This window comes from Poecile atricapillus, chromosome 17, assembly GCF_030490865.1.
Source record: "Poecile atricapillus isolate bPoeAtr1 chromosome 17, bPoeAtr1.hap1, whole genome shotgun sequence".
Taxonomy (NCBI): Eukaryota; Metazoa; Chordata; class Aves; order Passeriformes; family Paridae; genus Poecile; species Poecile atricapillus.
Genome location: NC_081265.1, coordinates 11583415 through 11611164, shown reverse-complemented (window position 1 = coordinate 11611164; position 27750 = coordinate 11583415). Strand labels below are relative to the sequence as shown.

Here is a 27750-nt window from a genome sequence, read left to right as displayed (position 1 = left end):
AGTAGAAAATGTGATGCTTTCAGGATGTCTGAAAGTAAAGTAGTTCAGCTGCTTAAGAAGAACCACCCATTGACTTTATGCCCTCCCCTGAGACCATTAGGACAATTATAAACACTGATCAAACTGCCTCAAATTGACCAGAGAAGTTGTGGCTGCCCCACCCGTGGAAGTGTTCAAGGCCAGGTTTGTTGGGTGTTGGAGCAACCTGGTTTAATGGAAGGTGTCCTTGCCTTTCAGAGGGGGGTTGAAACAAGGTGGTCTTTAATGTCCCTCTCAACACAAACCATTCTGTAATTCTGTGGTTACATACTGTGCCTCCAGGAACTTCCCTTGAAGAGACAAAAAGGAACAAACAAAAATGTGTTCTCTTCCACCAAGATTACAGCAAATCTTTTCAAAGTCTCAGCCACATAACTTCACCCCTCCCTTTTGTTAAAGCCTTATTTTTTAAAGGTATTTTTCTGATCCATTAGTTGGAAATGAAGGCAGCAGACACCTGGGATCAGGGCTGGCACCAAGGGCTGTTGGTGCTGCAGGGAGGCAATGTGGGAGAGGCAAAACAGGGTTCATCTGTGGAAGAAGGCTTTCACTCCCACCCTTTTCCTGTCTGAGACATGAAGGGCTAGTGCCTGCTCAAGGTGGGTAGTGTTTGTTTGAATTGGAGACAAGTAGATAAGTCTTTACTGCTGATTAGTGAGAAGAGTGCTCGTTGCATTAGATCAAACTGTGCTCTCATTTATGTGTGTGAGCCCTGCAGGGCGGATGTGGGCAGCCCAGTCTAGTAGTGTCACGCTGGTCTTTGTTGCCTCGAGAGTGAGTATTGTGTGAATCTGGTGTTTACTGTCAGGAATCTATCAAGATAGATTTGTTTAATCAAGGCCAGTCAGGCTTTCACTGTAGAGGGGCAACATCTACAAAGTACTCCAGCATGTGTGGTCAGCATTGAGACCACTGGCAGTACAGATTGTGTTTTTCTGCCTTTCTGCAAAGGAGCACCACAGGCTGCAGAACCAGAGGGCACAACTCCTTTCCTAAGAACAACCTCAAATTTTATACATCTCATTGTCAGTGAAAGGCAGTGATGTACCCTCCCTCGACTCCTGCTGTATTGGTAACACCAGGGCTGATAACACTGAGCAGAAATGTGCTCTGTGCACACTGTGTTACCTAAAATCTGTTAATGGTTAGGAAAAGCTGTATAAAATTACTTACCCAATTTAAACTGAAGGCATATCTTTAGAGTAAACTTTGCTCATTTTTGTTCTTCCAGGTATTTAGGATGTCTGTACTGTATTGGTCTAACAAACATCTTAAATATCAAAATTTGACTGGTAGGATTTTTTACTGATAAAACTCTCATAAAATTCATCCTCACCAGCAATTTTTTCTTATTTTCTTCTGACTGTTGGAGCAGTGCTTGCAGCATGTATTTTAGGGTTAAGGATTTGACCAGAGGGCAGAGTGGATTGTAAAACACAAAGGCTACATGGTTTTCAATTAGACAAAACAGGTAAAGCTGAACTCTTTTTAGAGACCTTCATTGCAGGCACAGATGTTTTCTGGTTTTACATGGGTGACTATGAGTGTGTATTTAGCTACAAGGGTTATTAAATACAACTAATGTAATGGCATTTTCCAGAGGTTGCCCACACCACATTATTTCTTAGCGGCTTTTAGAGCTCTCTTTCTATTATACCAAACACCTCAAACAAGCACATGAGAGGAGATTCCCACCAGCAGCAAACATGTTGGTCTGGCACAAGGAACCTCAACTTCCTTAGGGTTGTGGCATCATGCTGCCTGTCAAGTGTGGTTCTGGTAGCCAAACAAAAAATCCTTGTTTATCCTATTTGGATGTTTATTGTGGAATTTATTAGCAGAAGTTTACATAGCTCTAGCCACTTTCTGACAGATTTTAAGATGAGTTTCCAACCTTCCCTAAGCTCTCAGCTGATCCGCAGTAGAAATGCACAGAAATAATTTGTGTCTCTGTTGTTTGCTGATTTCAACCAAACCTAAAATATCTTCAGGTAATTTCAGTTGTGCTAACAAGATAACCAGTTTTGATTCTGCTGCCAGTATTGTTTTGGCTCCCTCTGCTTAGTACAATGGATCAGATAAATGGGGGTCTAGAACATTCAGACTTTTTTTCAGTAAAGTCAAAGAATGCTTTATTCCTGTTGATGTAATTTCAAAATGATTGAATGTACTTTTTTTTTCATAAATACTTCCTAATTTTGTGTCTAACCCTGTTCATTGCATAACTGCAATCAGTTAAAAATCTGACAAACTGCACCCATTTTAATTTACTCTAAACTCTGAGTGTTTTTTCCAGAGGTTTAAGTTTACTAAAATTAAAATGAAGGAGGAAGATCTGCTGAAAGCAGCATAAGGGAGAACAGTTCTCCATTACCTGCAGAGCTTGGAATTATTTGGTGAACACAGCAATCACAAGATTAAGAATCACCTCCGTTGCAGAGCTGTAGCAAGATTGTCTTAGCATTTTGGAAAGGCTTTTGTTAGGATGGGGGCTTACACAGGAAAATTTAGGATTGCTGAGTAAATAACAAAAATTCAGTCTTAATTTTGGGGGGGAGATCACAGGAAAGGGACAACAGCCATTCTCTAAGGCCAGCTCCTGCTCAGCATTTGCCACATGTCTCCCCACAGCCCCCTGCTCGCTGTCTGCTTTGCTGCCTCCTGCGGAATCCCAGGAATTGCCCTGCTCACACTGGGAGTGAACTCTCTCACCGGGGCCCTGGGAGCCTTCAACATCTTCCTCTACACGTGCTGTTACACGCCCCTGAAGAGAATGAGCATTGCCAACACGTGGGTGGGAGCTGTTGTTGGGGCCATTCCCCCCATCATGGGCTGGACTGCAGCTACCGGGAGTCTGGATGCTGGTGAGTATAAAACCCTTTCATCAGGGCGAATGGTTGTCAGGGTAACTAAAAAACCTACTCAAAAGGCAGTAAACTTTGTTCTTTTTGCTTGTTGACTTACCAGGGCATGTTGGACACAGCTTGAAGCAGCCAGGTTTAGTTGAATGTGCCCCTGCCTATGGCAGAGGGTGGAAAGATATGATCTTTAAGGTCCCTTCCAACCCAAACCGTTCTGTAATCCTGTGGTAAGGCTTTGAAAGCAGCTAATTTTGGTAACATTCTCCTTACATGGATATTTCAGGGCAAACCTGAGCTGATAAAGCAGCATGTCTTATTGAATATATGTTTTGACCATTTTAAAAAAAATCCAGAAAGAAAATAGCATCTTTGGTATTCACATAGCAGAAAATGTTACATAATTTCAGGATTCAAACCATGTGTATTTGTCTTGATTTAGGGCAAATTTGGGAGAAAACTTCTAATGGGGCTCTTTCTGGGAAGCAAACTTATGTGGCCCTTTTTTCTCACTCTTCAACTGGTTCAGGAAGAGATTTCTCTGAGAGAAGTGGAAAAAACTTGTTTATTTTACAGGCACAGCACTACTTAGCATAAGAATGAATGATATTAAATTACAAATCTTTTCGCCGTTTTGAAGAGATGACAAACTACAGAAGGTCTCTTTCCTGTGGGTGTTCACTCTGTTATCAGTCCCTCTGGCGCTGGAAAATGCCGCTGCCCAGGCTGGGCTCCCGGTATTCCACGGGTGCAAGCTCCCGGTGCTCCCCCGAGTCCCCAGTCCAGAGCAGGTTCAATTCGTTTCAGAAAAAGGGAAAGAAAACAGTCCAGGAAGACCTCTCTGTTTCGGCTAGTTGGAAAGCCAAGGCGATCTGTGTCTTGTTGTCTGTCTGTGCTGTAGTCAAAACTCCCGATGTGGGGGGAGCAAGTACAGTTTCTGATAACAGACTCGGTGCTTCTTTTCCACTCACTTTTAGTCTCAGATGGAATTTTAAGAATATAAAACTTGTTTCTGGGTTAGGTGGCCGAATGGGGATACAATTTAGCATCATAATCAATGTCCAGGACATTCTGCCCCTTATCTTCATATCGTCGACTTACTGCCAAAACTAACATTTTGACTTTGCACACATATGCATACATAAAAACTTCGCTTTCATTCTACTTAAAAAATGCAAGTAATATATTCATTATGCCTTTGTCACGCTCTACACTAAGCTACTGAATCTAGGCCCTTATGCTGGAGAGCTGTAGGATTCTTTACTCTCTCATTTTACTCACTCAAAACACTATCTTTCACTTTCTCATACTTTCAACACTTAGACATCTCTTTTTATTTTATGTCTGCGTGGTTTAATGTCCAGACGATGCCAGTAACTTTTTACTCAATGATCAGGTTTCTTTGAGGTACACATCGTGTTGTTCTATTTTTCTGCATTATTTACTATGTACAACTTGGTCTTTGAGCAAAGACAACCTCATGAATGGGTTTGTTTGTACTTGAGGTAGAATTGAATCAAACCATTTTTCTTAACAGACTTCTGACATATACTACTGGGATTTTTTTTTCATCTACTACATACAAAACTCAGACTGGGCAGGACCTGCTCGGTTGGTGGAACTTTTGGTGTTAACTAGGTGGCTTTTGCTAGATGTTGTTCTTAGTTTTTTAAAAAATCTTTTAGTCAGTGCTTTTAAGGTGGTTTTTAACAGTCTATTGTACTTCTCTGCTTTTCTAGCAGTAGGTGCATGGTAGGGGATATGGTACACCTACTTAATACTATGTTCCCTAGTCCAGATGTTTATAAGGCTGGTTTTGAAATGAGCCTCATTGTCTGACTCAATCTTCTCAGGGGTACTATGCTTCTAAAGGACTTGTTTTTCAAGTCCCAGGATGGCGTTACGGGCTGTAGCATGAGGCACAGGGTAGGTTTTTAACTATTTAGTGGTGGCTTTTATCATTGTGAGCACGTAGTGCTTGCTTTGGCAGGTTTCAGGCAGTGTAATGTAGTTAATCTGCCAGGCTTCTTTATACTTGTATTTGGACTACTACTCATTGTACCAGAGGAGCTTCAACCGCTTGGCTTGTTTGATCGCAGCACACGTCTCACAGTCATGAATAACTTGAGAAATGCTGTCTATGGTTAAATCTACTCTTCGGTCTTGTGCTCACTTATAGGTGGCATTTCTACCTTGATGACTTGGGGCATCATGAGCTCATTGGGTTAGGAACAACTCTCTCTTATGTTCTCAATTCAAATCTATTTTTGATAGTTGTATTTTTGCAGCCTGATCTACTTGCTTATTATTTTGGTGTTCTTTATTAGCTCTATTTCTGGGGACATGGGCATTTATGTGGCAGACTTTCACTGGTAGTTTCTTTATCTTGGTAGCAATATCTTTCTACTCTTTAGCAGCTCAAATTGGTTTTTTTTTATGCTGTTGATTAGCTTCTTTCTACTTCTTTAACTATTTTTACAGAGCATTGGCCACTATCCATGAATTTGTGTAGAGGTAGAGCTTTGGCTACTTCTTTTTTTCAGCAATATCTAAAGCTAGTTGAACAACTTTGAGTTTCAACAGTTGACTTGATCCACCTTTTTTTTCAGTGGTTTCTGTGACTTGTCGTGTGGGGCTTTATACTGCTGCTTTCTACTTCCGGTTCATCCCTACGATGCGACAGGAACTATCAGTGAAAAGAGCGTAGCGTGTTTCTTCTGCTGGCAGCTGGTTATATGGTGGAGCTTCTTTAGCTCTTGTCACTTTTTCTTGTTCTTTATTTATGAGACTAAAATATTCATATTCAGGCTAGTTTGTATTTATTTTTAAAATCTTAGGGCGTTTCAGTTTACTGATACGGGCACACTGCATGATAAGACCATGTCGTGGTTTTGAACCAGTAATTAACAAAAAGGGGGAAAAAGAATTATTTATTTCTTGCTGTGAGATATGGATTAAAACAAGAGCAAACCAGGCAAACCAGCAAAAAAGGAATAAAGAAAGTTTATTGACAAACTACAAGAATAAGAACACCAGAATAAACTTTTAGAAAAAACCTTTTCATTTCTCACTGCCTACCATTCTTTTGTTCACATGACAACAGAGACAAAAACTTTAGAATTTTTGATGGTTTAAACAATTCTTAATTCCTTCTATAGTCTTTTATCAGTCTCTGTAGAGAAACAGAAGTTCCTTTCTGTTAATTTATGGAGTTTCTCACAAGAAAACTATTTTTGTTATAGTTTCCCATTTCTCTGATATCAGCTGCTCAGAGCTGCTGTTATCAGAGCCCACCCCTCCTATTCCACATCACTCTGAAATGTGTTATAGGTCATTAGTTTGGGGATAGTATTTTAAGGATAAGTTATTCAAAGGCAAAAAGTATTCTTCATCTTTTTCTGTGAGCTTCACTAGAAAACAGTTTTCTCATTGCCTCTCAAGGCTTCAAATCTCCCAGCACTTCACTATACCATAATTACTCTACTTTTTCTCAAATTTACACTTTGAACACTCTATTCCTCCCCATACTCTATCATGAATTAAAGGAGTTCTTTTCAGGACTTCATTGTCCATCTCCATAGTTTTAACAGAAAGATATTTCAGCTTAATTAAAGCATCTTCTTAATTCTCTACCTTTCTTGAAGTTTCTTTTCTTTCTTGCCACTAGTAGTTTATAAAGTCTCTTTTCATGTTGATCACTCTCCTTTTCTCTCTCTGGATAAAAAGATTAATCCGCAAGTCTCATCTGGATAAGAAAGAGTTAAAATCCTGCCCAAGCTTTTGTAGCTGGTTCGGTGATCTCTGCTGAACAGGAGCTGGAGCTGTCTGCGATGGAAAGTTCCTCATAGCTGCTCTGGAGAGCATAGTCACCGTCTCTGCTTGCAGCAGGCTTAGAGCTCTTCTCCTTCTTTACTCGGCAGTTTCTGGTGAATTCCATCACAGCAAAACCTGAAGCCAAGCCAGGAACCGGCCCGGCCCGGCTTGGCTTGGAGCAAGCTCCCGTAGGCCCCATCTCCCGGCCGGGAGAACGGCAGGCCCAGCCCGGCCCCCGCCTGGCCACGTGGCCGGGCAGAGACCGAGAGGCTGAAGCTCTGCTACCTTTCACAGCCAGAAAACAAAGAGAGCAACAGAGTTCTGGTTGTACACTTTAAGGTGGGGTTCACAAGTTGATCTCACTTTTCAATGGCTGTCAATTCTCAGCAATGACCGATAATTGGTCATGAGAAAGACTGCAGGCAGTCCCCAGCAACTCCAACTTTCCTTAAAGGTAGAGTAACTCCATGACAGACCAATCTATTTGCTCCATGTGGCACTGGTTCCATGATGGGTGGAAGGAACTTTTCTTCTGAACATCCACCTCAGCACTGGTAGTTGGGGTGCCAGGAGGAGTTGTGTTTCAGTGCCAATCGCCTCTGAGGCAGCTTGGACTCTTTCATAGGTTGCTAAAATTTCTTTTTCTGTTGGGGTGTAATTAGCTTTAGATTTTCTGTAGCTTTGACTCTAAAATTTTAATGGTCGGTCTCGAGTCTCTTTAGGCACTTTCTGCTAAAGGCTTCAGGACAGACCGTGGTTCTCAGCTGCAGAGTAGAGCACGTTCTTTACATTTGATCTTGTCTTGACTGGGCTAAGGGCTACTGCATGAGCGATCTCTTGCTTGACCTGAGCAATGGCTTGTTGCTGCTCAGGGCCCCAATGGAAATTACTCTTTTTCCCAGTGACCAGGTAAAGAGGGCTCACAATCTGACTGTATTTAGGAATATGCATTCTCTAAAACTTTATGGCACGTAAGAAAGCTTGTGTTTCTTTCTTATTAGTTGGTGGAGACATTGTTGTGATCTTATGGATGACATCAGTAGGAATCTGACGCTGTCTATCTTGCCACTTTACTTTCAAGAACTGAATCTTACGAGTTGGTCTCTTAACTTCGCTGTTTTTGATGGCAAAACTAGTTTCTAGGAGGATTTGGATGATTTTTTCTCTTTTCTTAAACACTTCTGCTGCTGTGTTCTCCTACAAAATGGTGTCATTTATGTACTGTAGATGTTCTGGAGCCTCACCCTTTTCCAGGGCAGCCTCGATCAGTCCATGGCAGATGGTGGGGCTGTGCTTCCATCCCTGGGCAGTTGGTTCTAGGTGTACTGCACTCCCCTCCAGGTGAAGACAAACTGAGGCCTGCATTCTGCTGCCAAGGGAATTGAGAAAAATGCATTGGCAATGTCAATAGTGGCGTACCACTTCGCTGCCTTGGACTCCAGCTCTTACTGAAGCTCCAGCATGTCCGGCACGGCAGCGCTCAGTGGTGGAGTCACTTCATTCAATGCACGATAGTCTACAGTCAATCTCCATTCTCTGTCAGACTTGTGCACAGGCCAGATGGGGCTGTTGAAGGGTGAGTGGGTTTTGCTGACCACCCCTTGGCTCTCCAGCTCTCGGATCATCTTATGGATGGGGATCACAGCATCTCAGGTTGTTTTATATTGTCAGCGGTGCACCATCGAGGTGGCAATTGGTACTTGCTGTTCTTTCACTTTCAGAAGTTTTACTGTAGATGGCTTCTCGGACAGTCCAGGCAAGGTGTTCAGGTGCTGGATACTCTCTGTCTCTACAGCTGCTATCTCAAATGCCCACCTGAGTCCTTTTGGGTCTTTGAAATACCCACTTCAGAGGTAGTTTAAGCCCAAAATGCATGGGGCTTTTGGGCCTGTCACAATGGGGTGTTTTTTCCACTCATTTCTAGTCAGGCTCACATCTGCTTCTACTAAAGTAAAATCCTGCAATCTCTCTGTCATGCCAGCAATAGAAACAGATTCTGCACCCACCTATCTTGATGGGATTAGCGCGCACTGTGCACCAGTGTCAACCAAGGCCTCATATTTTTGTGGTTCTGATGTGCCAGGCCAATGAATTTACACAGTCTAAAAAACGTGATTTTCCCTAGCCTTTACCTGGCTAGAGACAGGGCCTCTCTAAGCCTGGTTATCCTTCTTTCCTTGGGTATATGTCTTCCATGTTCTTTCAAGGGGATCGGACATGTCATCATCATCATACCTGGCAGTTCGGCTACAGGCAACTGGAGTTGCTTCTCTTTTGGTGGAACTTCTTTTGTGACTCTTCTTTTCCTTTAATTCACGCACCCGTTGTGCCAGAGCTGCAGTAGATTTCTCATTCTGTCTCCTCATGTTTTCTCCGCAATCACGGAGGTAGAACCACAGCTCAGCTCGTGGGGTGTACTTTCTCTCCCGATCTGGGGAACGTCTGCGTTGAGTGCCAGGACCTCTGATCTGTACTGCTGAGATTTGGAGAAGGTCCTCTTTAATCTCATTTCTAAGTTTTTTGTGATTCTCCTCTATCTTATCTTCTAATTTCTGCAGACATGTTTCTACAGCTGCGATTTTTGCATGTGTGGGGCCATGCACGGCATCTGCGTATGCTCTGAGCTTCTTCACCATATCAAGCACAGTCTCTTCCCTTTCATCTCACTTCATCATTGCTAAAGCAGATGCATATTCTTGTGGCTCAAGTCGCACCAATTTTTGCCACATCACGGATGTACATGGCACTAAGTCTGGATTCTTAGTTGGCATGTCATTTGAAAAGACAATTTCTGCCACTGTCATTTTTCTCAGGCGTTGGATTCCTTGTTCGATGGTTTTTCACTGTGTTTGCTGTATGTAGAGATCATTTACACACAGATAATTTTGAGCTACACTTTCCAGGACCCGTGCCCAGAGACTGTGAGGGTTAGCCCCCCTCATCATCCCTTGGTCTATAACTGGATCGTGTGACAGGGATTTCAGATGCTTCACTTTAGTGCTATCTAGAACTGTAGCTTCACCTGCGGCGTCTCACAGACAGACTAATTATAGATTCATCAGGTCGTCGAGTGTAGTCCTTCCTCAGGGCATGAAGATCTTTCAGGGAAAAGGACTCAATATTAGCCTCTGATTTTGTGCCAGTTGCTTTGACTCTTGATTTTATGTCAGGAGGCATTGAGGGTCCTTTTCCTGCATCATCATCATCTACTGGTCGATTGTTTTGTCTGTACACTTTTTACTTCTCGTGCTAGCAGCAACAGCCATTGGTTGAGGCTTGCTGTCTGGTTTAGCTACCAGCTTTGTAATTGGGAGGTTGGCTGCAGCCTGAGTAATTGGGGTAACTTAATTTATCTCCATGTCCCCTTTCTCCTGTTTGCTGCCCTACAGTATCCAGCAATGTACGATAAGCATATACTAGGGCCCAGCTTACTGCAATGATCTTTTTTTCCTTGGAATCATCATGACACTTCTCATTCAGGTATTTCCCCACCTCAGCTGGATTTTGAATTTGTTCATGTGGAAAGTCCTAAACTATAGGGTCAGAAAATTGCTTCAGAATTTGGCCCATATCCTCTCATTCTCCACATCGCTCAGGATTTTCCACACCTGGTTCAGGGGTCTCATCAGTCCCTCTAGAAATCTCAGCCCTCATTCTAGAGAGGCTGAAGACTGTATAGAGGAAACTTACCAGATTAAATGCCAGAAAGATGATCTCTTTAACATTCAGGGGAAACTGAACACTCTCTTATAGTGATGTAACAGATTCAGAGGAGAAGAAGGAAAGGAAAGGTTGAAAAGCCTAATTTCCTGATCTTCCTCTAACAAGCTGGGTGCATAACCATACCCATGAATCCTTTATATTTGGAACAGACTCCAGCACCTGAATAAACTTCTTAGAAATCATAATCACTAGACCCAGCTTAATAGCTATTCCAATCTGTGCCCTTCTCCTGTAAAAGCTATGTGTTAGGGACAATACTGGGGCTAGTTGTGGATAAGAAAATAAACTAAGGGACTATAAAGGTATTAAAACCTCAAAAAAGCCTAGCGACCAGAAACACATGAAGGCTTGCACTTCTAAAGACATTATTAATTCAAGCAGCATGGCTGGATGGCTAGGGACTGCTTTATTTTATCCCAATACAAAGTAATTGCCACTTCAGTACAATCAGTACAGGATTTTTCCACTCTCTAGTGCCCCACGTTGGGCGCCAATGAATGTATTTGTCTTGGTTTAGGGCAAATTTGGGAGAAGACTTCTAATGGGGCCCTCCCTGGGAAGCAAACCCACGTGGCCCCTTTCTCCCACCCCCCAACCGGTTCAGGAAGAGATTTCTCTGAGAGAAGTGGAAAAAACTTGTTTATTTTACAGGCACAGCACTACTTAGCATAAGAATGAGCGATATTAAATTACAAATCTTTTCGCCGTTTTGAAGAGATGACAAACTTCAGAAGGTCTCTTTCTTGTGGGTGTTCGCTCTGTTATCAGTCCCTCTGGCGCTGGAAAATGCCGCTGCCCAGGCTGGGCTCCCGGTATTCCACGGGTGCAAGCTCCCGGTGCTCCCCCGAGTCCCCAGTCCAAAGCAGGTTCAATTCGTTTCAGAAAAAGGGAAAGAAAACAGTCCAGGAAGACCTCTCTGCTCTGGCTAGTTGGAAAGCCAAGGCGATCTGTGTCTTGTTGTCTGTCTGTGCTGTAGTCAAAACTCCCGATGTGGGGGGGAGCAAGTACAGTCTCTGATAACAGACTCGGTGCTTCTTTTCCACTCACTTTTACTCTTAGATGAAATTTTAAGAATACAAAATCTGTGTCTGGGTTAGGTGGCCGAATGGGGATACAATTTAGCATCATAATCAACCCAGGACACCATGTTCAATTTAAAACCGTATCCAGTAAGGTCTAACTTGCAAGGAACTTTCAGCTGAAAACTTCCCAGATGTATTTTACTGTCTTTCCACAAGCCAGAAAATATCCTGGGAAGATTAATTTGTTGGTCTATTTCTTAATTACCCATTTCTAAACTCTGAGTTATAAATGCTTCTTCCCCCTTCTTGAAAAGCAAACAAAGATTTCTATTTTAGTAACTGTGAACCATTTTTACATCCCTTGTAAAACACTGATCTCTTCAGCAGCTCAATTCTGACACAATCAGGCCTTGTTTTTCCTGCCAGCTAGAAACCTAAGAATCAAAGTGTCTCCACAAACTTACAGTCTGAAGCAACTAATGAAGTGCAATTAATAGGCCTGTTAAGAATTGGTTTAGTACACACTTGTCCCACAGGGGGGCATATTTAAGGCTTGAATGATACTTTCGAGAGCAAGGTTTTTAACCAGAAATTATCAGAATTTGTGCAAAATCTGTTCTTTATGCACTTCCTAGTAAAAGTCAGTCTGAGCTGGCTTTGTGTCCACATGTTCCCACTCAGATCGAAACCAGAGCAAGGATGGAAGGTATTGTGGTTTTTTTTTCATTGTGTGCTGCTTCTATACAAATATTTGCTTCTCTGAAAGTTACTTAGACCTAGAAATTATATGAAAGAGTATGTATAGTTTCTTGTGATAAAGAGTGCATAACAGACATCATTAGCAGCTCTGTACTTTAGAAGAGAAGTGGGAACATGACAAAAAAGGTGTTGAGGAGCTGGAGCGTATCCAGGGAACGGAAAGGAGCTGGGACAGGGGTTGGAGCACCAGGAGCAGTGGAGGGAGCTGGGAAGGGGGTTCAGCCTGGAGAAAAGGAGACTCAGGAGGGACCTTCTGACTCTGCACAACTCCCTGCCAGGAGGGGACAGCCAGATGGGGGTCAGGCTCTCCTCCCAGGGAACAAGGGTCAGGATGAGAGGAAACAGCCTTGAGTTGTGCCAGGAGAATTTGGACTGTATATTAGGAAAAGCCTTCTCCATAGAAAGGGTGGTCAGGGATTGGAACAGACTGCCCAGGGTAGTGATGGAATTGCCATTCCTGGAAGTATTCCAGAAACATGTGGATTGTCCTTAGTTGAGGACATGGTTTAATGGTGAAGGTCATGGTGGTGCTGAGGTGATGGATGGACTTGATCTGAAAGGAGGTTTCCAACCTTAACGATTCTATGATTCTATAGAAGTAATTTAAAACCAAATGTATATATTTAAGACCTTTATCATTCTGGCTGCAGATACTTAGACCTTGACTCTAACATTGTTTGGGGATTTCTGTGTTGTTTTTGCCACTATATTGCAGGGTTGGTTTCCAAGAATGACTCATGTTCCTGTGTTTCACCTGCACAGTTCAGCCTGGAGGAGCTGGAGTGCAGAGCTGCATGTCTCCAAAAACCCTTGCTGTAGAGGCCAGTGAAAGGCCAGCATGTTAAACTGGTATTGATTGTCATTAATTTGTCAACTTGCTCTTTGAGACCTATTTTGCAAAGAGCAAAGCTGTTGCTGTACAGAAGCAGAGAGGGCAGCAGGGAGGCCCACTGGTGCCCAAGTAAGCTCTTCTCTCTAATTTGCAGCTAAAATGTGGTTATGTGTCCCTGTGACAGCTCTGCTGTGGAGGGAATGATCCTGTCCCTGTGACAGCTCTGCTTTGGGAATGATCTCTGGCAAGATGATAACTTTAAACCACCCAAGCAGGCTTTGTCAGAACATGTGAATCTGGTGCATAGTTAGTATGTTCTGTCTAGCTAAAACTTGTTAAACCCAGTCTGCATCAGGGAGGCCAAGCAGCTTATTTAATAGAGAAAGAAATGTTATTGAGCTGATACTGGTGTTTGTAATGAGGCACACCTGGGAAGAGTCCTGAAAACGGGGACTGGAATGTAATATTTTAGTGCATTTCATTATTAAATGAAAATAAAGAAAAACCCCAACACAAACCGTACAAACACTTTTACAGAGAAAAAAAATAACTAGAAGAAAAGGGTAAATCATTTTAGACTATGATTTTCAGTGTTAAACATTCTACTTTCGCAAATAAGAGAGTTCAGCCCTTCAACAGCATCATATCCATGTCTAATACAGGCATGCATCCATATACAACATGCAGATCTGCACTCCTTCCCTAACCATCCTGATCTCAGTCGTTGAGCTCATTAATAATGTGTAATTAGTGTGGAGATTTAACCTAGTTTTAGGTAAAGGTGTGAAAATGCTTTTGCACCTCATTTTAAAAAATCATTCTACTCCGTAACAAAGAGTAATGTGAAGGAAGGAAACTAATGAGAAGGAAAGTTCTCACTGCTGAAGTAGTGGGATTTTGAGTTTGCATTTTCCTGTGGATTTTCTCTCCTTGTAATCTTCTCACAGCAGCCACATTGTTAATGTTGCTAGTTACAGGGAAAACATTATTTAAGTGTAGCCCTTTCATTACCATTTTGGGGGGAGCTAAGCATTAAACTTGTGTGTAACAGTTAGGACAGCCATGTCTGCTCCCTTCAGAATTTCCATTACATATCTCCACAGCTGTGAGATATCTTGTCCTTTGGGAGAGTTGGAGATGGTTCCTCATTTCTAGTTCCAGAGCTAATAAAAAAAGTATTCCAGAGTGGAGCAGCCTTGTTTTAATTTGTCCTCATTTTGTTTATGACTTTTAAAGATGAATGTCTTGGCATACAAGAAACAAATACTGTGTATTTAAAGATAGAAATCTGGGACCCTCACATTTCCAGTGATGCAAACACTTGCTGTAATTCATAGAATAATCACAGAATCATAAAATTACTTGGGTTCATAAGGAACCTTAAGGACCATCCTGTTCCAACCCCCTGCCATGGACAGGGACGCTTTCCACTAGATCAGGTTGCTCCAAGACTCATCCAACGTGGCTTTGGGTCCTTCCAGTGATGGGGTAGCCACAGCTGCTCTGGACAGCCTCTGCCCGGTTCTCACTACCCTCTGAGCAATTTCTTACAGTATACATCTTTGCAGATCTTGTGGTACTTCCCAGGAATGTTTGGTTCCATTTCTGCCCAGATAGGTAGCTTTAATTATATGCTCTTAAGCATGATTGAACATCCAGCCCCCAACCCTGGATTTTGTGCCAATGTAATTTAGGGAAAACCTCCCATTTCAAAAGCAAAAGATAAGGTTATCTCTGGGTAGATGTGGAGTTCCTTGTTGTGGGTTTGGGGGGAGGGTTGTGTTTTTTTAATGGCAGCTGTTTGAAACTGATGAAAGATGGGGAATGTTAACATTTCCTTGCTGGGGGAGTGAGTGCAGGTGAGATGGTCAGAAGTGCATGATAAATATAATTTATCACACGGATATCAGTGCCACATATCTGGGATTTTTATGCAGAACTTAACTGCCAGCCTGTGATTTGCAGTAACACGATTGCTTCCTTGAAAGCAGATTTCATTGCTCCTTCATGGGACTGTTTGTTTCTGAAGAGATTTGTTTTTCTAGTAAATCAAGATACTTTCAAATTATTTTACAAGGGAAAGACTAGTAGGAAAATAATGACATTCACTTAAAACCTTAAGTGATAGCAGGGAGACAGGAAGATAGGTCAAACTTGGCAGTGTCCCCTGTTCTGTGCCAGATCCCCCTCCTGCATGGAATCTACAATCAGAAGTGCTCCTGGCTGTGCCATAATGCTGCTGAGCTTGTGCACAGGGATCCTTAGAAGGAAACAGAGTTATTTGTAAAGAGCTGTTTATTTGTATACAAAATAAAATTTGTATTTTATTTGTGTGTAAGAGGCACAGTGCATACATGCTTTAAATTACCCTTGTGCTGCTGTTCTTTCTCCTCAGACTAATGCCCATTTAAACTTCTAGTTAACAGAAAACTGAATCTGGAGTAAATGTCTCCAAATGCCACAGCCCACTTTTTGCCTTGCACGTAATCATAGAATAGTTTGGATTGGAAGGGACTTTATAGATTATCTCATTCCAACCCCCTGCCATGGGCAGGGGCACCTTCCATTAGATCAGGTGCTCCAAGCCCCATCCAAGCTGACCTTGGACACTTTTAGTGAGGGGGCAGCCCCAGCTTCTCTGAGCACCCTGTGCCAGGGCCTCCCCACCCTCACAGCCAAGAATTTCATCCTAATATCAAATCAAAATTTCCCCTCTCTCAGTTTGAACCCATTCCCCCTTGTCCTGTCACTACATTTCATGATGCAGAGTTGTTTTCAGGATTCCTTGCAGGCCCTTCAGATCCTGGAAAGTGCTGTGAGATCTCCATACAACCTTCTCTTCTCCAGGGTGAACAGCCCCAATTCTCTCAACCTGTCCCCTTAGGGAAGATGCTTCAGTCTCCTTATCAATTTTGTGAGCTCCTTTGGACTTGCTCCAACAGTCCCATGTCCTTCTAATGCCCAAGAACTTTTGTGCTTCTTCCACTGACTGTGCTCTGCTCAGGTGCCAAAGGCTGGATCCCACTGGTGAACAGGATTGGTGTCATGGAGCGGTGCAGTTTGGTGCCATAGAGTTCATACAAACCATCCAGTGAGATGGAAGTGACAAGCAGGGCTCCTCAACCTAATGTGCTTATCAGCTAAAGGGATTTATTCTGAGTAGGTGGTGGCAGGGCAGATAAGGGTCCTGACAGTGTGTCAGACATTGCAGAGCCGCGGTGGCCCAGGAGCCATAGGTATTACTGCACCAAAGAATGTTTATCTCAAGAGACTGTTTAGTTTATCAGATGCTCCACTCCTGGTCTTGTTTCCCTGAAAGACATCTTGTACTGATTTTCATTCATTTTCAGAAATCTGAATAATTCCTCAGGGTATGGAATTTATAGACTCAGTATCAATTGTAATCATGTGGAGGTTGATTTTTAAATTGCCTTTACTTTGTAATTCAAATTGTGTTATATGGTAGACATTAATTATGTCAGCCAGCATCTATTTACAAAAGGGGATTTAAAAACAGGCAGTTCTTATCAGCTAGTGACATTTGGCAGATGGATGGTTTCGGTAACAAAAAAAGAAGAGTAGGAAGGAGGGGGCCCTGTGCTCAACCTGCCAAAGACTGGAGTCTCTCATACTTCCCTGGTGTAGCACTTGTCTGCCAGTAGGAGGGAGAGAAAAACAGCTTAATTGCATGCAATTGTGTCCCTTCCAGTTAAGCACTTGAAGCTTTCAAAGCCCCTTGATGTGGGAGCAGGTCTGGGAGCCAGCCGCCAGAGCAGGGCGACTCCAGCGTCCTGCTGCCGGAGGAGATGAGGCTCCAGCTATAAACTCCCACTGGTAAACTCAGCTTTTCAGGGTTTCACTTCCCAGATGAAAGAGCAGAATTTGTGGTCTGTTCCAGAGGAAACAGAGATATTCATGTCACTGACATATGAGACTTGGAGCTGGGGGCCCAGGAGTATGCTTTGTGGGGGTAAAAACTGTAAAAAATGAGGCAGAGGGACAATACTAGTGAGCAGCTGGTCTGAATTTAGGACAAAAGCCAGGGGACTATTTCTTTTCTTCTTTTCCATCTTCATAAGAGACAAAAGAAATGGCAGTTCCACTGCTGGGGCACCTGCAAGTTCACAGGCAGCATGTCCTTTGCCCCGTTCTCTACCCCGTGTGTGGCTGATGGGGCAGCCCCACACCCCTGGGTGTGAAACACAACAGCGACAGAGAAATCAGGATGGGGGGGATCTGCAGGAGGGACTCCCACCCTTGGGCTAGTGGCAGCCCTGCCAAAGCCTGAAAGAGGTGGCTAATGGGGAGGCCTGGCATGGCTCTGCAGGTTTGCAACCCTCTGCTGAGTCTGGTTCTTTGGTAAATGCTTCCTAAACGTATTTGCAGAAGACTGTATTTTCATCTTACCCAACAGGCTCTTCTTTTATGGCATCTCTTGCTGGGGTTAGCTAAGGTGAGTTATATATAGTGTTGTTTTCTCAGCCTTGCCTGTGTAATGAAAGGTGTTTCCCTGTGAGGCTTTTGGCTGCAATAACTTGTGTGTCACACAAGAAGTGTGCATGCCTCTATGTATCCATACACACAGAGCTTTTTTCCATGTGGTGAGCGTACCTGAGGACATCTGGCTTCCTTCTGTTAAAAAGCCAGGAGCACTCTCTCGAGGTGAAAAATTCCACAGCCAACTTCATTTCCTATTCCCGGTGGATGCTGAGGATCCTTTTGTTTTCCGGACAAGCCAAACACACGGCTAACATCCCCTTCTCTTTCAGTGCTGCTGCAGAGGAGTCTATTGCAGCCCCTAGATGCTCCTGCTTCACGGGCCTTTTGTGCCATCCTTCAAAAGAAACATCTATTGAAACCCCTGACCATGAAGCTTTTGAGTTTTCCAGTGTTTTCCTCTTCGCCCTTGGTTTCCATGACAGTGTAACCTTGGAGGGGTACAATGTGGGCCAGGCCATGCATCCCACACTGACAGCCAGGACCATTGTCCCAGCCCAGGGACTTTGTGTGGAGCTTTAGAAGTGATACTTTCCCCTTTTCCTCTCAAGGCTGTTCCACCACTCTCGTGCCATCCAGCACAAAGCAAGTAGCATCTGCTTTTGTTTTCCAGTGGAAGCAGAAGTGCTGATTGTTGTCTTGCTATGGTGCTGATGTGGACAAAGTAGAGGGGAATTGCATCAGTTCGGTTAATGTTAGTGTCTAGGTAATTCCTAAATGTCTTTCTGAGAAGGCCTCATAATTGCAAATTAGGATGTAAATTTTGATGAGCTTATCCTGTTCCTAATTCTAAAGACAGTGGGAAGAATTAAGTACTTGGTAACATTTCTCTCCAGGAGGGATGGTATCAGGACAGTATCTTGAACAGTTGTAACTGGAGGTCAGATGATTTAACAATCATTTTCATCACCAAAACAAGCTGAGGCACAGACAGTAATGATTGTACCTTCCAGTTCTCCTTCACAAACAGAAAATGCAACCAAGAGCTGAACAAACCAGACCTTATGGATCAGGACATCACAGTGTGTTCTGGCCATGACTCTCCAAACCATTGTGAATCTTTATACCAATACCCCCAAATTATCCTGCAAGATTGCATTGTACCTGAAGTGGGCAACTAGGCTTTAACAAGATTTTAAAATCTTTCTTTCTTTACTCCCAGAATTGCTCATAGTTAGAAATCTCCAGGGAAGACTACTGTTAAACTTGTGAATGAGCACAAAAGAAAAGACAGAATATAAAGGTTTTGGATGTGTATTCTCTACATTTCTTGTGAATGTAACATCCTGTAAAACTTACATAGGACTGTGATGAAGAGTTTGGGACTGGTTATGTTTAAATTCCTTGTAGAAAAGGTGGAAAAGGCAGCCTGAGACAGCAGGGGTGCTCACAAGCAGGTGGATACAGCCGCACCAAGTCAGATCTCTGAGCTCTAATCTACCTTGTCTGGATTAAAGAGGAGTAATTTGTTCAACATCTTTTAAGGGAAGAGAGCCAGTTGTGTGCTATCAAGTAAAATGGTGTGTGGTTGTTTCCTGACTACAATCCATTAAGAGTCTGAGCTTACACTGCCAAAGCCTTCCCCTCCCTACAGCAGCCAAACTCACTCCCATTTCCTAGAGACAAAAGGCTGGTGCTTTCCTCTCTTAAGTCACAGCTACCAATGTCTGGAAATAATTTTAAAATTCCTTCACATTATTCAAGGCAGAAGAATTACTGAAATTGTGCTTTAAGCAAAACAGCATTCTTAGGTTGCCAAGGCAGTAAACACCAGCTTTGGGAAATGCAGTTAAGATTTCAGCATCTGTTTCGGAGCTGATATTTAACTATTCCATGTTTATTTTAATGCCTGGTTGGCCACTTCCCAGTTATACATATGCAGCACCAAAGCAAGGAGAGAGGGAGCGAGTCTGTTCTTGAACTGATGCTGCAGGTTAGCTTTCATTCCTTTTTTTCATTTTTTGTTATATTAAGTGAGTAGGTGTTTGTCCTGTCTGCAGCCTGAATGTGATCTGAGAGGTTTGCAGAACCCTGTGCAGTGGGAAAGCACGGTGTGTTCTTTACAGAACAATAAGAAGGGCGAGAAGAGAGCACATGTTGTTCCTCTTCAGTGTGTTTTCATGAACACAGTGTTGATACAGCAGTCCCTGTAGATAATCTGGGGTGTTTGTCCTGACTTGTGTGGACAGTCCCATGTTCAGCCATGCCGAGGCTGGTTGGACTCTAGCTGACCCTGCTTCTGAGGCTGGAGCTTCTACCAACACACCCTGTGCTCCTTCTGTAGCTCAAGTACTTTTCTTTGCTGGAGAAACCTGTCTTCAGAAATTTTTTTGAGCTTCATTTGGACCATCCCAAACTGTTGTGCCTCATTTAAGCTGAAATAATTCATCTGTGGGTGAAACCATCACTGTGGCTCCGTGTGCCAACTGAACAGGTATAAAGCTCTTTGATGATGAAAGGTATTACCAGCATGAAAGAGGCATATTTCAAATCATTACTTAAGAGTAGCGGCATCCTCGGCATGAGACAGGCAGAATTAAGACATTATTTCTGCCTTTTAGTGGTTAAGAAGGTAGGTTTGCAGTCCTCAGGTGGCTCAGTTTGCTCAGAAGGAGTTATGTTGGCACTGATAATTCAGCAGCTGCATGTACTTACTCTTTTTTGAATAGATGTTGTATGGACTTGAACACTCTCTATCCTTTATGGGACATGAGAAGTTTGGGCAACTGGAACTTTGAATCGCTGTATCACTGATGTTAGTGGGTAGGAGAAGGATCTGTTGCTGCCTGAATCTCTTCTCCTCCTCCTCCTCCTCCTCCTCCTCCTCCTCCTCCTCCCCCCTTCTTCACTGCCAGTTGACATTTTTCCTTATCTTAGATATTCAAATAAAACAAAAATCTCAGCGTATTCTTCTTTATTAAAAAGGAGGTGTATTACTATTGAAATAAATCACAAAGACAAATTTAAGAAGGAAATAATAGCTTCACCTTAAAATTCATGAGGAAAAATAAAACCTGTTATTTATCTTGAGCTCTGTGGGCACTTTAGGACCTACCTGGTTCTCTGCGATCCTGCAACTTTTGAGATGATTTGAGACAGTGAAAAGAGATGAAAGAATAGGAACTCAGGAATAAAATATTTTATTCCTATTTTGCATACAAGAGTGAAAGAGTTCCAGAGACCTGAGCCTTGTTTTCTTTAGGTGACTTCATTTTTTTCCAGAATCAATCAGCACTGATCTGACAAGTTATTGGGATTTTTAAGTGTCTGCTGCATCTGTCCCAGGTTCTCACAGCTGGAGAGAAGAATTGGTCATAAATGGGCTCAATTGCAGCAATTCAAAATTTGGCCAAAAAGACTAAGGAGTTTGGGATATCCACAAGCCAGCCAGGTACTTGTGGTCCTGCAATTTATGAACTGTTGCAGAAAAGCAGAGAGATTTGAGTTGCTGTCAGTCTGCCTATTCTCAGATTTCCACAAGCTGTGAAGGAGCCAAGAGACCCAAAGGTGCTGCATGTCCCTGGGTGTCCCTGGGTGCTGGCTGTCTCCTGCTGCCCAAGCAATGACTCTGTTCCGACAACCAGCTTTGCTTTTGTGAGCCCTGTGCCAGGTCCATGTGTTCCAATTGGGAGCAACCTTTTCTGATGTTCACTTAATTATAAACTCTGTAGAGAAGAGGGAGATTTGCAATGATTAAGCTGAGTTCCCAAACTGTTGGGAACGGTGCAGAGGCTGTAGAGTAGACTCAGCTCAGTTTGGAACCAGATTAGTCTCCAGAGTTCGTCTCGCTATAATATTGCTTAAAAACACTGCTGACTTAATTATGACAGTTAACATTCATCTAGTAATTAATGAGTATTACAGTGTCTGCTGTGGATTTGACAGATTCCTACTGTGAGCTCATTTGATGCTGAATTGTACTGTACCATGTGCCATGCTTTGCAAGTCATCAGTTTTACATGACACTTAAAAATCTCTGACAACCCGACAATCTCCGCCTAGGCCAAGGAAATTACAGGATGTCCCAGCACATGGGAACTGAACAAAAAGATTGGGTCAGTTAAAGTCCTCATAATGGGCTATTAAATTGTTTCACTGTTCAGCTTCTCTGTAAAATATCAATTATCTCAATGGTTGTAATGTAATCAAAGTAATTAAGTTCCAAAGGCTTGCATGTGAAAACCAGAGCTTTGTAAATGGGAATCCAGCCTCAAGTATTTTAGTTGGTCTGTTTGTGTTTAAAAGTTTCTCCAGATGACTTTTTTTAATGGTGTCATTGTTAGGGAACTGTTATAGGGCTTTGTGTGTTTGAGGTTTAGGGTGTGTTTTAAGCTTGGTTGCACACAACATTTGAACTACTGAAAAAGCAAAACCTGCGTTAGAGCCAAAACAGGGACACAGACACAGGTCTGGAGCTATGGGAAGCAGGGACAGCTTCTGCTCCATGTCTTAGGCCCTGGCTTCATGTACTTAAGAGTCTTCAGCTGATGGATAATTGTAGCTTACCTTTACCTAAGTTGTGAACAATGACAAGCTAGTGTCTCTAAAGCACTTCAGATGTGATACTTGAAAAATACTGCTCTCTTAGGTGTAGCACATTCAGGATCCTGCTTTTATTAATGTGTTTTACAAGAGTAGGAAAAAGCTAAAGAGTGACTTATGACAAGAACATTTTCCCTGTTCTTTCTCCTGATGTAGGGAGAACTGTTCCTTTAGTAAGTTTAATTTTGCCTTATTTCAGGAGAGCTGCTCCCTGGGGTTTCAGCAGAACTGAATCAAACACTGTTCTGTTAGGGCCAAATTTACTTTTCTGACTATGATATTCTGAAATTATTGGTAATTTTGGGGTACATTGTTTTCAACTGTCTTAAAAGGTTCCAACTGAGAAAAGGTGCTAACATCCATATCCAAAAAATTGACTTAAGAAGGATTGAGTAGCTGGATTTGAGCTATTTTAGGCCATAGATAAAGAAATGGAGTGACTTAATTGTGGCCTTCCAGTACCAGCAGGGGCCTGAAAGAAATGTGGAGAGAGACTAGTTACATGGGTCTGAAGTCACAAAGGGGAAATGGCTTCACACCGACAGAGAGTATGTTACATTACATGTGAGGAGGAAGTTCTTCCCTGTAAGGGTGGTGAGGCCCTGGCCCAGGTTGCTCAGAGAAGCTGTGACTGTCTTATCCCTGTAAATGTCCAACGCCAGGATGGACAGGGCTTGAAGCAACCTGGCCTGGTGGAAGGTGTCCCTGCCCATGGCAGGGAGTGGAATGAGATGATCTTTAAGGTCCCTTCCAAACCGTCCTGTGATTCCCAGGAAATCACCTGGAATTCGTGGCAGACATTGTTGTTCTGAAAGCTGCACACCCAAGGTACGTGTGTCTATCTGTGTGCTTCATGTAATCAACTTTGAGAGGTACATACCTCAAGGAGTATTTGTTACTCTTTCAAAAAAGCAGTGAGATGGGTCTTTTACACTACTACTGTATTTATAAGCTACTGGAAACCTCCATGAAGCCTAATGGAGAGTTCCTTCACTTGTGATAAGGTAGGGCGAAAAAAGGCAATTTCACAAACTGAGATTATTATTATTATTTGCATGACAGCACCAGGGCAAATTGTGCTGTTAGAGACAAGAACTAGGCATGCACAGCTCCAAGGAATAGATGGAGAGGAGATCTGAACCATGAAGCTGTTCAGAAGACACAGTGACTTGGGCTTTGTCAGAGTTGCTGGGAAAATCTTTAAATACCTTAACCTGTTTGCAGATAAGTGTTGCTGCTTCTCTCAGGTCATTAAGAAAATGCTGGATGCATGGCTCCATTTGGAGAAGTTTCCACAGAGAATGAGCTCATGGAGGCAGGAGATATAAAGAAAGCATTTTAATGCAAGAGCAGAGGGTTTGGGAGCTGGGGAAACAGAAGTAAAACCCAGGAATGCCCATAACATTGCAACAGCCTTGGGGAATTTTTTGTCTTCAGATAAAACTTGTGAAGGGAGTTTGGTCTGGGAGCCTCCTGGAGGCTCTCTGAAATGAGCACATGAACTGCTTCTGCTTCAGTAAACCCTGTACTGTGTCCCAGGAAGAGCTATGGAAATGTAATGCTTCCATACCTCCTTTTTAAATGTAAAAGTAATTAACTGGTGTGAATAATGTTACTTGATCAGACTGATTAGAAGTTTCTGCAATTGGTTTGAAGAAATAAGTTCTCCATGTCCTGTTAGTTCATTAACAGCTTTCTGCCAGTTCTGTCCCCTGCCCAGGTCCATGATGGAGCTTGTCCTGTGCCAGGAGTAGTTCCCTCCCTCATGCAGTGGGCAGACAGAGGTCTTGGTCTTGCTCCAGCCTGCGATACCAGGGTGTGATGTTTCCCCAGGTCTCAGGAGCAGCAGCTTGTCCTCTTTCTCCTCTCACTGAGCCCGGCTCCCTGTGTCTGGTCAATGGAACCACTGCTCTGCCCACTGGCTTTTTTTCTTCTCTCGACACACCAACTCAGGAACCTGAGAGTAGAATCTAGAGGCTCCCAGGAATACAGTCTTGTCCAATTTCTCTTCATTCCCACCAGTCTTCCCTCAGGTAAAGACAGTTGGTGCAGGAACCAATTAGCAGTTCTTTAGAAGGAAGTGCTGAAATGCTTTTCAAATTAAGTGCTCCAAAACTAGACAAACCACTATGCTTCAACCCTGTGTGAATGCCATGAAAACCAGAGGTTCCTTATCTCATGGGGCTGCCCTGTCCCTGTACAGAGCAGTGCCACCCGTGTGCAGTGTCACTGGTGTCATAGGTGGGTAGCTCTGCCCTCCTGCAAACAGGGTGTGACAACTGAGGTCTGTGTGTGGCACTTCCTGCAGGGACCCTCTAACACTCTCTCTCCCACTACAGGTGCATTACTGTTAGGAGGGATCCTCTACTCCTGGCAGTTCCCTCACTTCAATGCCCTGAGCTGGGGTCTGCGGGAAGAGTACTCCCGAGGAGGATACTGTATGATGTCTGTCACTCACCCAGGGCTGTGCAGGCGGGTGGCTCTGCATCACTGCTTCGCCTTAATTGGACTCTCAACAGTGGCTCCTGTCCTCGACATCACCACATGGACTTTCCCCATCATTTCACTTCCCATCAACCTCTACATCTCCTACCTTGGCTTTCGGTTCTACAGGGATGCTGACCGCAGCAGCTCCAGGAAGCTCTTCTTCTGCAGTCTGTGGCACTTGCCAATGCTGCTGCTTGTCATGTTCACCTGCAAGAAATCGGTCCTGGAGAAGGAAGACAAAGGCGATCTACGTGGGGGAAGTCATGAGATGGCTCTGGAAATTAGATTGCCTTAAATGTCAATACCTGTCATTCTCATGACACATCAGGTAGTATATTTTAGTAATTGCAAGGGGGAATCCTGTGGGAATCTGTTTGAAGAAGAATCATTTGTGCCTAGCAACCACTTCATGTGATAATTTTCTATTTTCTTTTGAAAGGGAATAGTCAGGAGAGCTTAAAGCATTCAGGGCCTTAGGCCCCTTAATTCATCACAGGTTATGATTTAGCCTATGCCAGAAGCACATCACTTTGGGATGGCCTTCCAAAGTCCCTGTGAGTCATGGTCTCTGTCCTCATGGGTGGGTGAGATACCTAAGTTAGGAAGTCACATGTGCACATCTGCCACCGGCAGCACTAGCAGCCTTGGTGAGGCCATCAGGAAGTGACCAATGAATGATTTCTCACCCTTCTCCCCAAGCACCCTTTCCTTTAATTTAAGCTTTGAGGCACATGAGAGGGTGAACTCTTCTCTGAATCTGTGCCATCCCTACACTGGTATTACACCAAAGCCCTCAGTTCTGGGGCCTTTTTTCGATCAGCTGCTCTTCCCAAGGTTCCCATTCACCTCAGTAGATTTTTAGCTCTCATACACCCGGCACAGTGCTAAAGGAGTGAAAAGAACTGTCTTTCAGCACAAAACACCCAAGCATTTAAGCAGCTCTCCTGTAGCATATCCCTTGGACACACTGAGCCACTCTACTGTATTTCCATCACAGGGAGCTTCTGACTCCCATGTGGTTTTACGTCATTAGCGTTTGAGCCCTGTGTGTCAGATCTTCAGCTTGTAAAAATCACCATTACTGTTTATGACAGAGAGGCTGTGAATTGTGGAGGAGGTGAGCAGCATATCCCAGAGACCGGGGGTTGTAAGGCTTTTCCATGTTAATGTGTCTTATGCCAGCCCGTTGAGTCTCGGCATCGTTAGACAAGCTCTGGGCTGGCATCAAGGCCTTGAACTGTGTTTAATGTCACAGTGTGGGTGGTGGCTCAGAAAGGCTTCACTTTGGGGATGATTAATAGGTAAGGAAACAAATTTTACAGAAAAAAGGCTGGCGATTTTAATCTAACAGAATGTTCACTTGCTGATGTAGCCACTGTCTCTCCAAAGCAATTATGCAGATGGTGACCCACGAAAAGTACATTATTCCTGTTAATTGATATGCTGAAGAGCATTTCTGATCACAGTTTAACATGCTTGTCATCCTGCTGCTCTTTCCTTTCCTGGAGCTGTCTGTGACCTCCTGGTGTGCTCCCAAACACAGCAGGTCGTGGGCAGACAGAGACAGTGATAGTTTATTGTGGTAGTGCCTGTTATGACTTGATGTGTTTTCAAGACAAGATTTCTTTCCCATATGGAGAGGGACTGGGCAGCAGGATGAGCACTGATCCAAAGATACAGCAATACCTGAAAAGGAAGACACTATCTCAAGCTTGATCTCAAATAAAGCCCCTCAGGAAATGTCACAAATCTGCCACCACAAGTGTATCACACTGACATGGCTGCTCTCATGATCCAAGCCTGGCTCCTGGTCTCAGTTATGCTGATGTAAATCAGGAGTGACACAGTTTAACCTCTTTTCTGGCAAAGGTGCTTGCAGGAGCAGGGCCACCTGTTTCCATGGCTCTTAAATAATTGCCTGCAAGATCTGGTGACTTGAGTGATTGCAGATGACAAGATGGAGCTCCCTCACTGTCTGACAGACTCCTCTGTGCTCAAGTTACTGTGGGTGACACTTCGTGGAACTGTCTGGAAACTGTGCTACTCCTGAATTTGTTCTAAGAATGCATCCACTCTTCTCTGCAATAAAGTGCATACTGTCCAAAAGGAAATGAGTGCTCCAAATCTGTTTTAAACTATTCACTTCTTGTTGAAACTCTGGTCGTGTTCAGCTAATTGCAAAAGTATTTGGTAGTTTTAAGGCACTTCTCACAGTAACAATGTTTTTGACCACTGCAAGAGTAAGAACAGCCTGTGAAATACTGATTTATTGTGCAAGCAGCACACTGAAAATAAATCACGTGAGTGGAAAGGGTTTGTGCGAAACCAAAGAATTTGGTCAACCTTTAGATGGGAGATGAACCTTCAAAGAGCAGATGGCTCACAAAAAAACACAGATTTTCCTCCCAGAGGCAGAAAGTGGTGCTGAGGCAGGAGGGTTGTGGGTTTCTCTTAAGACATTATAGAGACAGGCTTCAGATGGCCTGCAATTCCCGGGTGCTGCTGAGGAATTCCATTCTGATTAAAGGTCTCAAGGACATGCCTGTGGTTGTGTTCTGAAGAGAGTCATCATCATTTCTTGGGCCAAAATGTGTAACATTCACAGGGTTTAGGGCTGGACAGGAGCTTTGTAATCATCACTGAATGTCTGCAAAATGGAGGTCACTGGGTTGCACCAGCATCTCCACACCCAGTGGGTCTGGCCTTGAGGGAAAGCATGGCTTTAGAATCAGTGGATCTGGGATTTAAATATAAGAGTATACCTTATTTAAATTTCTTACTTAAAAATAAATGCTTTACCTAGAAAGTGTTCTCAGCTCTGCTGCACATTGGCCATGTGTCAGGTGTGGATGAAACCATATGCTGGCATTTTACTGCCTTTAGGAAATTTTGCTGTTACATATGCTTTGCAAATAGACACCTTGCCAAACTGAAGACTTAGCAAGAGACAGATATTGCAGTAGGTGCTCTCAGGTCTCTTTTTCAATATTGCTGGTGTCACTATAGAAAATGAAAAATCCTGCTGTCTGCTGTCACCCAAGGATGTTTGTGGTCACTGTGACCCTCCAGGGAGGACTAATGCCAGCCACCTTCCCTTCCAGCACTGCTGATACTGCTGCCCAAATCCTGCAGGGAAAGAGGCAGCTGAGGTGCATCATGAGGTGCCTTGCTGTGCTTT

General features: G+C 43.4%; 1 protein-coding gene across 4 annotated transcripts in view; it reads left to right on the top strand.

Annotated features, from left to right (window-relative positions):
• The window catches only part of LOC131585776 (protoheme IX farnesyltransferase, mitochondrial), a 111718-nt gene extending 85035 nt beyond the window's left edge, over positions 1 to 26683 (top strand). For 3 of the 4 annotated variants that reach the window (XM_058852257.1, XM_058852256.1, XM_058852255.1), the window contains exons 6-7: positions 2671 to 2903; positions 24425 to 26683. In XM_058852257.1, coding sequence (XP_058708240.1) covers positions 2671 to 2903; positions 24425 to 24867 — 676 coding nt within the window. In that variant the 3' untranslated portion in view covers positions 24868 to 26683. The remainder of the gene's footprint in view (positions 1 to 2670; positions 2904 to 24424) is intronic. The other variant, XM_058852258.1, reaches the window with a different exon arrangement.
• Positions 26684 to 27750: the final 1067 nt, after the last annotated feature.